The sequence below is a fragment of the Cygnus olor genome, chromosome 9, assembly GCF_009769625.2.
Source record: "Cygnus olor isolate bCygOlo1 chromosome 9, bCygOlo1.pri.v2, whole genome shotgun sequence".
Taxonomy (NCBI): Eukaryota; Metazoa; Chordata; class Aves; order Anseriformes; family Anatidae; genus Cygnus; species Cygnus olor.
Window position 1 is genome coordinate 7,302,913 of NC_049177.1, and position 13,452 is coordinate 7,316,364.

The 13,452-nt window shown below is 38.1% G+C and overlaps 1 protein-coding gene across 8 annotated transcripts in view; it reads left to right on the forward strand.

Moving 5' to 3' along the window:
* The window catches only part of NMNAT3 (nicotinamide nucleotide adenylyltransferase 3), a 29,778-nt gene that overhangs the window by 1,314 nt on the left and 15,012 nt on the right, over nucleotides 1–13,452 (forward strand). For 3 of the 8 annotated variants that reach the window (XR_005822513.1, XR_005822510.1, XM_040567184.1), the window contains exons 2-3: nucleotides 7,371–7,472; nucleotides 9,730–9,864. The exons of 1 other annotated variant lie outside the window; for it this stretch is intronic. Coding sequence is in view for 1 of the 7 variants with exons in the window: in XM_040567184.1 (XP_040423118.1) it covers nucleotides 9,750–9,864 (115 nt within the window). In the remaining 6 variants the exon portion in view is untranslated. Of the gene's footprint in view, nucleotides 1–7,370; nucleotides 7,473–9,729; nucleotides 9,865–13,452 lie in introns of those variants that run through there. 4 more of the 8 variants (XR_005822512.1, XR_005822514.1, XR_005822511.1 and 1 more) reach the window with 2 other exon arrangements.

Here is a 13,452-nt window from a genome sequence, read left to right on the forward strand (position 1 = left end):
GCCCAGCCAAGTTTTCCTAGTGCTAAAATGATGCCCTGTGATGGTCTCGGTACCTTTACTCATGATGCCCAGCATTTCGTTGGCTTTTTGGCTGCCACTAAAAACCAGAGATGTGGTCAGGATGTTTTCAGGATGATATAACTGCATGGTTATTAATGCTAACTTCAATGATTCTAAAAATTTACAAATACGGTGATAATTGCTATTATGCACAGGGATTTTGAAAATCGGTAGTAATTAGGTAACTCATTTCTATAAAGCTGTTTCAGAATCTCACTTTGTTCTTTGTTTAGATAGAAATCCCTGTACAGGTGAAATATTCTTAATGGCAAACAAAGCATTTTGGATGATAGGCAAGCCACATACATGTTTGTTTAATTTCTTTGAATTTTTGATTGTACAAGATGGAGCAAGTAAAAAGTCTAAGTTGATTACCTAATACAAATATAAAGACAACAAGCTACGTGATCTCCTGTGCCTAGAAACCATTTACTTAAACAGCCTTATTGCTATGCAAAATCCTCAATGTTACTAGTCAAATTCGTAAGGTAGTGTAAGAAATGCATGTAACGCGTTTCATTTTGATGACTTAAGTGTTGATTGCGGATAGCCTTCTTACTGTCAGCTGTGCTCTACTTAGGGACACCTGAATGCTGCTGAATTGGTGGTGGGGTGGGACGGGGGTGTTTCATTTCAAACAGGAGCTTTCTGTATTTGGTATTAACTGCAAAATGAGAAGACCTATCATGCCGTTAACAAAGCGAGCAGTTCTGTGTGTTGTGGGAGGATTCCTTCTTGTTGCCTGCAGGTGGTCAGGTAAAGTTTGAAGTATAGGCAGAGAGCCTTTAGTTAAGTTCTTCGTTTTATTCTAATTCTTTACTTTGATAGAAGATATCTTCCATGTAACTGTAGAGCCACTGAAATGCTCTTTCATAACTCCCCAAACTGTGCCGTGAGTTATTTTCTTCTGATGTACTAGACAGCAAATGGTTATCCCTTTTTGAAACAGGAAAGTGAGCAGTGCAATTATACATGTTGTTTTACTTTTAGTCTTGCTGGATGTTCTGGAAATCCTGCGTTACCCTGTGGTTGCAATAAGTGATTGTTTCATGGCTGAGTGTTTTACAGTAGTGGATTTAGGGGCTCCATTTGTTTCCTGCCTTTTAAAGCCCGCTTTTGGTGATTGAACATGCTTTCTTTGCTACTTAAATGTCTACCATTTGTGTGCAGCTTGTATTTTTGTTACTAAATTTGCCTTAGGTCCTGCTAAATGTATTTTGCTAATTGTAAGAGAACTGCAGAACAAGTTGATAGGAAAGAAATCACTCTGGCTTTGTAAAGGGAATTGTTGAAGTCGTATAAGAGTTTGTTGTGGCAAACAAGCCAGTGCTTCATCTAAATCAGCAATTTGTTCACTTAAAATGAGTCATTCCAGGTTGCAGTTCTGCAAGCATTCTCTTTTCTGGAAATTAATATATTGTTTCTTGTGGATAATTGAATCATACGTGCAAATGGAAGGGTGACTGGTTGCATAAAACAACTCATGCAACAGCTGTAGAAGAGGAAGAACAAAACTTATAGGCTAATCTGGTAAGAACAAGGAACGGAAAAGCAGTTGAATGTTAGGTGTTGAGAGATCATTAGGAATTGTTGGATAAGTAACTATAAAGCCCCCACTTTACTGAGTACAGGAAGACACCTGGATCCAGTCACAGTCTCTTGAGCTTGCTGAAACGCTGCTTAAAGGATGTACTGCTGCTGTGCGGTGCATGCTGAGATCCTGCGGTACCCAGCAAGGGCTGAATGGATGTCGTGGGTAAAGCTGCTCTCTTTTTACTTCTTTCCTGTGTAGTTCTGGGCTAGTGTAGTACTACTGGGTTTGTCAAGTGATTGTACAACTAAGTGCAACTGCTGCAGAGCTACATGTCTAAGCATTGTTGTATATTGTATGAGCAGTTACAATGAAATGCTTTAAAAAAAAAACTAACAACTGGGCAGTATTCCCTGAGAATATAGAGAAAGAATGTAATAGCAATATACAGTGGTTTGTCCTTACAAGCTTTTTTTTTTTCCTGCTTAAAAAAGAGAATAGATCAATCTGACTGCCAAAAAATACTTGGTAAAATGCACTGTATATGCTTTGTAGCAATATGTGAGCTTGCTGTTGATGTGTGTGAGTGGTCTTTTTTATGGCCGTATTCCCATTCAGGCAGTAGGGCACCTATGAATATGAGCTGTGCAGTATGAGGGTCCGAATTAAGAATACTGAGAAGTGTCCTACAGAATCCTATTGTGGGAGCGTGTTTACAGGCATTTTAATGGCTAGACTCTGAGGACCAAATGCTGACATATCCCTGAGTGTATTCATGGTTATAAACCTGCAAGAACTGAGAGGCCTTTTTTTTTTTTTAGGTAAAAAAAAAAAAAAAAGACAACTTCTCAATTATTCTCTAAATTTGGGCCACAGACACACTGCAGTTTTCTGTCAGTCTTTTTTTTGTCCATGGTTAGCTTTTGGGTTACTACCATTTGCTTGGAAAATTACTGCCTGGATAAGCTTATTTACTTTTTAATGTTGTGGTTGATTTGAATTCCCTGGCACCATCTTGTGGGTGTTGAGATTAATGTTTGTTTTCTTAAGGTTGTACTAAGGAATTCTGCTGCCCCAGTTCTTTGCACTTTAAAGCCATTTAAGCAGTCACCAGATTCAATTTTAGCACGTATTTTAGACTGGGTGATTCCTGTGATCATTTTACTATTTTTCATGTTTTGTCCATGTATGCTTTTCACTGAATTTTAGTGCTATAAAGTTCCAGTTTCTTCTTATCAGTGGAGTGGAAATTGGGAATGGAAGTTAAATACAGAACTAATTTTTTCTTTGGAAGGAAAAAAAAATATTAAAAGGACAGAATGAGGGTAAATCATATTTAAGTTGATTTCAGAGACGTAACTGCACCAAAAAAACTCTAAAGATTTACACTTTCAAACTGAGATACTAGCTAAAATCTGAGCTAAGAAAGGTATAGATTTATACTTAGAAACTTTAAAAAAAAAAAAAGGAAAAGGCAGTATTAAAAGGTCATGTTGGCTTTTCTGTGAATGGGTATTTCCCCACTGATACAGCCTGAAATAAAGTGATTGCAAGAAGAAGGCCTCATACTGTGATGTGAAGGATTCCAATCTCAAGAAAGGAAGAGACAATTTGGCAGAGGCTGCTTTCTCTATTAGCCCCCCAGGCATTTGGGATTCGGGACACGGACTCCCTGCAATTTTCTGTGAGGTTTCTTGTCCATGGATAGCTTTTTGGTCACTACCATTTGCTGGGGAAATTACTGCTTGGACAAAGCAGAAGGAAAAATGGCGAGTACACCAAAATTAAGCCTATCTAAAGCAAAAGAGCCTAATGCACTACTAAAGACAATATTTGATATGCTTTGGGCCCTTTTCACAGATATGTGTAGGGGAAAAAGCTGATTTCTGTGAGGCTGTATAATCTGTTTTTCTGGTGGAGCCTGCAACAGGCTTGAAGATGGTTAGGTTTGCTTATTTTTTTTAATGTGACTTAGAAACTGTGGTGAGACTTGCATTTTCTAACTAAAAGTCTGGCTTTAAAAAAAATAGGGGCTACTTCATCCTTCTGATATGCTGAATATGATAGAAAATCATGTGTTCTATCATATACTTTGTTAATGGCTCTACAACGCGAGTCATGAAAGATTTCATGAAATGAAGAAAGAAACCAAGTGCACCTGAGTCATTGGAAATAACAATAATATGATCCATCATGTGGCCCTGAAAAAGCCATTTTAGAGGATTAGAGTGACATATTAGGCTATACAGAATATTTATAGCCACCTTATAAAATTCTTCATGGCTTGAGTGAGTAACTTTTTGATAAGTAAATAAAATATCACCCTACATTGTACGTTTTTCATATTTTCTCTTACCCAGATATTTACCTGTATATCCCCACCTTCCACTTTAATAATGAACATAATGTAAATATGTCACTGCTGTGGAGGATTGCTTTTAGTGAAAGCACACATTGGGAATGTAGTGACTGGAGTAACTTCTGTTACAGCAACGGCTCCTTTTAGTAAGAGCATGAGAAAATCTCTGGTATCTGATCATATTTTTAAGGGATATTTGTGTGCTATGGTTTGCTATGATTTGGGTCAGCTAGTAAAATATACTGTTATTTTCTGACTTTGAGAATGTGTCTTACAACCATAACATCCTTGACATCACCTCGTGGAACTCACTGGGCTCAGCTAAATAAATTTCTACGAGGCAATGAGGTGGCCTAGTGAAAGAATGGATGTGTGCAGCTTTGAACTTGTTCAAATCTAAATTTCATATAAACCAGTCTAGATTTACCCTCATAGGAGGAGATAACACTTTTATCCTGTGCTAGAATTTGGTTTCTTTCTGCTCTTTTCAGAAATCATACTCAAGGGTGAGTCTGCATCGCAGTGTGCACGTATGAGTGTCTTGTCCTCCAGTTTACTAATTTAACAGCTCATGAATCAGACTGCACTGCTCAGCACTCCGTTGTGCTTCTGATAATTAATCAGATATGTCTCTAATTACTGACTTTCAGCAGAACTTAACTGTGGTCATCTGTAACGTCATCTATTATTGATGTATTATAGGAATGTAAGCAACAGAAAAAGAACTTGCATTAATTTTCTAATGAAAACTATGGTTTTTTTTTCCATCGTAACCTCTATCGTGTTGCTTAAGTGTGGCTTCCTTGTTTGAAGGTCTCTCTCCTTTTAAGTATAGCTGCACGGAGCCTTTCTAAGCTGCAGGCAGTACCCCAAGCACGTAAGGTAGCTGGCTTTGAGCGAGAAGACACCTGCTTGGCCAAGGCTACTGGTGCACTGTGTCAGCAGGGAGCATGCCCAGCCCTTGTGCAGAAGTGCTCACCAGAGGGAGCCATGCGCAGTTGTTTTATGCAACGTGAACCTGCTGCTACAACTTGTCTTCTGCAAACCCTATTCTTTAACTCATCCCTTTTGTCATCAAAAACAAAAGCTATAATGCTCTGAAGTGGCATATCTTCATGCTGTCTGTTCAGAGATGTGCTTTTACTTGTTTCCATTATTTGTGAATTTTGAGGACAGACAGCAAAGATGAGAAAAGGTGTTATATATTGCCCTCATGTCAGGAGGGAAGATGCATTGTCACAAGATGTATTGATAAAATGTACTGATTTTATGCAAGAATCAAATGTGGTTGTTTCTTCTAAAAAAAAAAAAACAATTAGCTTAAAAAAAAAAAAGTGAATTACTAAGCTCAAATATACAAATTAGTATAATAATCGATAAGAGTGATGAAGCAGAAATGTTAAATGACTTGCCCCCAAGGTTTCTGTTGAATGCTTCAAAATTACTTGAAAATAGGTGAGGTCTTACTGTAGGAATAGCATAGGCAATAAAAAATGGCATATCAGCAAAAAGAAAAAAAGTGAAAAGTTTGTTAAAGCAAAAGATACAGATGCAAGGCTGAGATGTAAAAGCTTTTTTTTTTTTTTCTCTCCTAATGCACTTTAAGTACTTTATTTTAGAATTCTGAAATGCAGATTTGTGGAAGATGTTTAACTGTATGTAGCTTGTAAACAAAAGCAGTAGTTTGTCACAGAAGTAATAATTTCTGTGAGGGAGAAGATGTGAAGTAGATCTCTACAAATCAGGTCACTTCAGTTTTGGTATATGTGAAGCCAAGTCCAGCCTCAGAAATAGTTGAATGTTATTTCCTGTTTCACAGTTGTGGAAGTGGAAGGACAGAGATAGGGACCCGACTTCTAAAAAATGCTTAATAATTGCTTTCTGCTGATTAATATCATCACTATGTTGAAGCACTCCTAAAATTTGGTTACCTAGGAGGTCCCTGAGAGAGAGCTTATTTTCTATGTTGCAGCCCTCTTTTAGATGGTGGGCTCTGTCCTTTCTTCCCCTCCCAATCTAAGGGTGTTGTGCATTTTCCATAATTCTACTCTGTTAGAGGTCAAGATACATATTTTGACTTAATTGGAATTTCTTTTTACAGCCTTGCCATGAAAATGAAGCAGTCGATTTACTCATATACACCTTCCTCAAAAGTACTTTGTATTTCAGCTACACTTGGGAGCAGCAACAGGAGGAAACACTTCTGTTTTATGGGGCACCATTAATGGAAGATGCATTATGTAGGGACAATTGCTAGGGGACAAATTCATCCGAGATTATTTATTTAACTAAGTATGTTATTGATGTTACACCTGGGTGACTTTTTGCAAACACATATAGCAACTAATAGGTGCAAATTGGTATTAGCATATTGAAATTGATGCAGGCTTTTACTAACTACTGCTTCCTTGGTCTGAAGGCCATTTGGCAAGGGAAGACAACTTATCAAAGTATTCGGGGCTGGTTTAATGGCTTGCTTTTATGGAACACATGGAACAAATATATTGCACACTCAGTAAATGCCTGATAACAGCACAGTCACCTACTTACTTGGTTGTTGCTTGTATTCAGATGGTGAAATTAGTTAAGGGCATGTTGCTTCATGTGTAGGTAAAATGCATATGACTTTGATTTGAATGGTTGGAGGCATTTGTAACTGTAGGAACACGGTGCTGTAGCACTTAGTGCAACTGCCACTACATCTTGTGAGATGAACAGGTCAGGAGAACATTATGGTGTTTCGAGTTGTCTTCTCTGCTTGATTTCTCAAGGGAGCTTAGCTGAAAAATCAGTTGGCGTGAAGCACTCATTGTTAGCTATAAGGAAGCCAGAAAACATACTGGCAATTCCACTAAAAAGCATAAGTGGAGGAAGCAGGAGATGAAATAACTTTTCTTCACTTCTTTAACAATATGCTATACTTAATTTTGCTTGGGGAATTGATAACTTAAAATATACTCAGGGAGTACTCAGAATCTAAATAGAGTGTTCACTCCAGCTGGAGTCCTTTACCAGAAGTCTTCCTTCTCAATCCAAAAGAGGGGCACACAAAACACTTTCTTGGGGATGCAGCTTTCCACCCTTTCCAGCTTGAGGTGATCCCAAACTGATGAACTTCTAAGTAGCAGAGAAAGATTTACCTATTTTGAATAGGAAAGAGAGAGCACTCTGTCTTGAAAACTTAAAAGCTTTCTTTGGAACCTTAAAAGCTTTACTGTACCAGTTGAGTAACTTCAGGTTACAGTACATAGGGATACTAGGAATAAAAGTGCTGCTGTTTTGATTTTTCTTTATAAATTTATATATATGATGTGTACATATAAATAAATATCTTCTAGAATGCCTCTTTACTACCTGTTTGCCATTAGTGTATTTTTATTTGATCTTTCTTTTTCCTTTTTTTTTTTTAATTTCCATTAGCAGTACTGCCTGGTTATCATTGAGAATTACAGGTTGAAGTCCTTCCCTAGAGGTATAAACGAGTCAGAGCTGCAATCAAACCATCCAAGACATCTTTTTCAGGTGAGAAATAGAGAAGAATTACAAGTCTATAGAGCTAAAAGTTTCTTTAAAAAAGATAAATTCACTTATAACTTTCAACACGGCAAAGGAAAGCACAGCAAAGGCAGCATAAGCTACATTTCAATAGAACAGAAGAGAGGATGCCAGAGCCCTTGCTAGAGCTGCTGTTGATAGATGTAACTGGGAAGACTGGGTATGTATTGGCCCCCTGGACACAAGAGTAAGAGGAGTGCTGCCTGATACTGCCTACAATCTGGATGGAGCTGTATGAATACTACTGATTTTAGGTTCTCGTGTAATACTGTCCAAGCCTACCTGCAGGGCTGGATGCTGAGCAACGTCATTATAGTTACTGCTGTAAAAAGTTTCTGCTTCCAGGAAATTCTTAGTCTAGAACTAATTAATTTCTTATTGAGAGTTCAACATTGACTAATCTGAGGCAACAGAATTCACCCAGCAAAAAGCTGAAACTGTAGGAGAACATTTAAATATTCTGGGAACGATCTGGTTTTCAATTCATCACATAGTAAATTTTTTTACCTTTTTCAAGGCAGAAATATGTTTCCCAGTAAAATGAAGATCTGCTTATAGAACTCGTGATACTGAAGAAAATTTCTTGAGTTTGCTTTTGTTCTGAATAAAGAAGCTGTAAAGCTTGCATACAGCCCTCATGTATGAGTTTGTTAGTGTCTCTATAGGGTTAGTGAACCAAAGCGGAGGGGCAGATGGCTGTGAAACGTGCTTTCCACAGCTACTGCAATAGTAGACCATAAAATTGCTGCTAACTTTCATTGGATCTCTAGCCAGTGAGTCTTCTCACACCCCTGTACGTTTCCCGTAGCATGATGAAGAGAAATAAGTGTGTGGGGGGGGGGGATCTTAATATGTATATTCAGTGCTAGACAATGAACTATAGTACGTATGCTTCAAATAATTTTCTCTATTAGAAGTTTGCAAACTGCCAATATTTCAAAAGTGGATATATTAAAACTTGTTGCTGGGTGCACCGAATGCTGTTAAATGGTGCAGTCTGAGTCTTCAGAGTTAAGTCTTGCAGTAAATGCTATAAATGAACTGATAGAATTTGCAAATATGAAACATTAACTGGGCTTTATTTTAACCATTATTGTGAAATTCTTCTAAGGAAGTAAAGGGAAAAAATACGTAGGGGAACATAAGGACTCGGACCAGCGAGCGGTGGGCTCTGAGCTACAGTGCTTTGGTACACTGTAGCTATGGAACAGAATTGTGCTGCACAGGGCACAGAATCCGTACCAGGTTTGGTCTGTTTCGGGCCAGAACTGGGTTCTGATGTTTGGGATGCAGTAGTCTTCTGTGCTATACATGGGTGTGAGCATTGTCGGGATAATTTCAAGTGCCAAGAAGACAGCCCATCTAAAAACCCTAATCACAAACATGTAGGACACAACTGTTTGAATCGTGCCTGGTATATTTCGGACCAATTGTAAAAAGAGTTATGCAAATAAGGAGCACTAAGCACAGTGACTAACTCAAACCAGTTTCTACTGCAGCAAGGCTCCTAACAGCATTGCTCCCCACCTGTTATTCCTATATCCATAGCTTTTTTATGTCCCCTGTGTTTTCTTGTAACAGCTATAGTTTCTCTTCCCTGCTGTTCCCTATCATTGATCCACCATCACTTGCTCTGCCATCCAATGAAGAAACTGAGGAGGCAGTTGCTGATAATGTTCAAAGTATGTGCAGACTGGCTGCCTGGCCACCAGCCACTGCCTGCCTGCCTCTAAGGAAGCCAGACCTGTAGGTTTTGGTGTTACATGTGGGTTTTTGCCATATGCTGCACAGGTCCCATTTAAGAACTTAATTAAAGAAAAAAAAGTGCTTTTGACAGGCCTGCAGGTTCTAAAGTTATTAATAGGGGGTTGACAGAAAGACATCACAAAGATCTTTTCTGGTAAGAGCAGGTTAAAAATAAAAACTCAAAACTCTGACAGTTTTGTATAAATGACTATATGAATTTCTAGAAACACTTTCTAGCTATTTATGTATATAGGGAAAAAGAACCTGTTGATGCTCTCCTAACTAGTATAAAATAATGTGTGCTTCTGAGCTAATACTTTCTGTGTGTTGTAATGATGCAGTAAACTGAACTTTTGATACTTTCCCAATTTTTCAAGAATACATGGTTCTGAGAACAGTGCTGCTTTTTTTTTGAGGAACAATGGGAAGACTGCTCTTTGTCAAGTTTGTCTTTTTTCATCTTTTTTTTTTTCTTTAGGCTGGAATTTTAGTGTTTTGATGTCAATGAAGAGCAGGATACCTCTCATTCTTCTAGCTTGTGGCTCCTTTAACCCCATCACAAATATGCATATGCGTTTATTTGAGCTGGCTAGAGATCACCTGCACCAAACAGGTCAGTAAGGGTTTGTTAGGACCACACGTACGTGGTGTTTTCCTGGGAAAAGGAAGACACTTCTAACACTTGTTATAGCTAAGCTGTCACTTAACAGTTGGCTTAACTTTATTATTTTTTATTTGATGATTTGATATGAAGCTTTTGTGGAATATTCAACATAGAAATTCTAGCATTACCTCTTCCTTTGACTTACTGCCTTAAAAAAGGTATCACGTGTGTCCGTGCAACTGAACTGAAAACTTTATCAGCAGTTTTAGAATCGTATGCATGGAATAGACTGAATCTTGTGAAAGACTTTCAATAGTTTTGAAACTGAAAAGAAACGTTTATGTTCAGATTTCATTCTTTTATGATATGTTGTATTTTAATACGAAGAAGTGCTACAGCTAGCAGCTTTGACAACTGGGTGAAATTGGAGAAAAGATGAAATGTTAATTATTCATTATCCATCTTCAGTAAGAGGTACAAAATAACTTCTTCAGAAAAGTGATCATAAAAGCTAGATGTCAGCAGGCTAGAAGGTTTCAGCAACAAAGGAGAAAGCTGGGTAATATCAAGAACTTAAGCAAGACTGATAAAAGCTTTGGAGGAGCATTGTGCTCTAAGCTTGATAACTGCTTAATTGCTGAGGCTTTTATCTTCCTTCTGGCTGCTAAAATATACACATACCTCTGGAAGAGGTTGGAAGGGAATCATAGCTTACTGGAACTTGACAGGGATGTTGCTAGGGAGGTTGTGCAATAGGAACATACTTAAAAATTAATTTGGTTCTTAAATGTGCATGGGGTGGGTGCAGGAGGGAATCTGGTAAACCCTCTGGTATAGCTGTGCAGTAAGAGCTGCAGCTACGTACTCACCATATAGTGTGAGAATTCTTTGCTTTTTCATGAGAAGAATTGCACAACTGGCTCTGAGAGCTGCTTTTATGGTCTTGTGTTTTTCTGAAATAGTAAAATGATATTGTTTCTCTTGGAGGACTAGAAATAAAGGGTTAAGGGGCTTGAATTAGCTTTTCTTATTGTGATTTTATAACTCCTTTGGGTTCCCAGGTGTGCAAAGTTTAGAAAGGCAATGTGAGACCAACCGGTAATTCTCTTACATCATATGTTACAATCAAGTAACTTATTTCTTTATCTTGAAAGAAGGATTGATTTGGGAAATGAATTATGATTCTGTCTGAATTGCAATTATGCCCTGGTCTGTGCCAGGGTCTCCGTAACAAGGCTCCACCTTTTACTCAGAGCAATTTATTTAAACAGATCTAGTGAAAATCATATTAAAAATGAAATTTTGAATGGCTGAAATGAAATTTGTGCCTTACATCATGACTCTAACGTCAGTCCTTTGTTCTGGATAGGGTATGACTTGAATTTTATCTTCTTAGTTCAATGTACAGGGATTTCCTGGTATAAGTACTTCTTATGCTGAAGAAAGTGAAATTTAAATACATCTGGGTTGCCTACAGTGTAATCCTTGCACCTTTTGAATGTTTAACCCAGTATGTATGCAAAGCAAGAATTCTCAGTTAGCTTGTGGGAACTTTAGTTATCTCAAGCAGAGGTAACTTTATGTGAAATAACTGTAAACATGGGTATATGCGTATGTATGTGGTCTTTCTAGCTATGGTGAGGGCAGTTTCTCAAACAGAAAAGGTTTGCAACATGCTATAAAAATGCCTGTGTTATGGTGGAACCATTCCCATCCAGGAACTTCATTTATCATTCTCTCATGGTTCCTGTCCTGTTTCTGCTCCAGTAGTGACCCAGGGAAGAAGAGAAGAAACTGGAGGCTTCTGCTCAGAAGGAGCCCTAGTTGCAGGCGCTGGGAGCTGATAGTGGGGCTGGAAGACAGTGGTTATACACCTCTAGAGCTTGCTTGTAGAAGTGAGGCAGTGGTCTGCCATGTTTATGTTGACTCCCTTCAGTCACAGCAAATACTGAATGCTTGAAAAAGTAGCTAGCATGAGTGCAAAATTAACTAGCATGAGAAGCAATGTTGCCAAGGCTGGAGAAATTACTGCTGGTGATACTTCCATATTTCTATTCCACTGCTAATCAGGCAGAATTGATGAGCTGTGCAATAGCTTGGCTGGACCTGACTTCCCAGTCAAGTTTTACTGTTACAAATGACATGATTACCCCAGTGTGCATCCTGACTGACATCTCCAGTCATTCTCTCTGCCAGCTTTTTACCCATCATTTCAGTTTCAAATGCTGTCTAATCTTATTTTATGGAGTTTGATACTTCAAGCAGTATCTGCAGTTTCATTGCCACAAGTCAAGTAATTCAACCTTCTTTTGTTAATATCATTCACCAAATCTTGTAACGCCACCTTCTAAATACAACAGACATGTCTACATGTGACAGAGTAACTTAGTTTCTCTTTATCTGAATTTTGTTTCAAGTCCTATCAATTTGAGTCCTCACACATAACTAGAATTTTCTCAGATTCAATTCCTTGTTTTAAGATATTCTTGAAATTTGAACTGATTGTGCCAAATGCCTTTTCATTCTATTAATACCTGATGTCAGATGTTAAATTTGACCATTAAGTCCGAAGTGGTAGAATCAGCCTGTGTAAGATGTTCAGAACGTTTGCCAAATATTGCCAGCGGAGGACGCTTACATCACCAAAATAAGACCAGAAGGGACGCAGGGCAAAGGAGGGGGTGTGAAAGACAAGATGTTTCTGGCTCTGACAGATGCAAGGAGGAGGAGAAGGAAAATCAGTTACTATCTTCCGAAAAGGTGGAGAAAAAATATGAGACATTGGTTGTCAGATGCAGTTCTGGGCAATGCAACTGAGAAATCCAAGGAGTAACTAGTCACCAGCAAGTCCTGGGAATTCAGAAGCTTATGTTGTTCAACCTGATACTGTCAAAAAAGAATGAGATCAGATTATAACTGCGGCAAGTCAACTGGAAGTCAATGCATTCATGCTGTTTTCTTGCAACAATTCTGATAACCAGAATTTTAACACAACACAAAAAAGGCTTTGATCCTGCTGTTTGTGTAGTGTGTATAGCAACACAGATATGATTGGTCTAGGATCAGATCTGCAATAGTTACTCATTGTCAATATTTATTGTACGTGCAGACGTTAGTTAGGAGTAACTGAACGTGAATTAAAGGAAACAAATCTTTAATTTTCTGTGTTTTCATTAAAAGGCTTACAGAAGTACTTGCTTAAATAGAGCAGTACTTTAATTATACTAGGCTCTATCCTTGAAAGATACGTGGGGAGATGTGCGCGTGGCTTAGCATCCAGAAGGAATTAAAACTATTTGCACACTTTGCAGAGGTGCAAATCAAAGTATAAATCTTAAGACATCTCAAGATAAACTGCATCTCTACATAAGAAGCTTCCATTACATAAAACTCAATTTTCTCAGTCCTTATTGGTGCACACAGTTAGCTCCTAATCTTTTACTTAGTTTAGGAAATTCAGGATAGGGTATCCTGTGAGCAGAGTATTGTACCACGTTAATATTCATACTGTTACTCTCACGATGCTAGCTTTCTCCTTTCCTTCTGTAGGAAATGCTCATTTGCATAGCTGTCAAGATAGGGTTGGTGGTTTTTTGT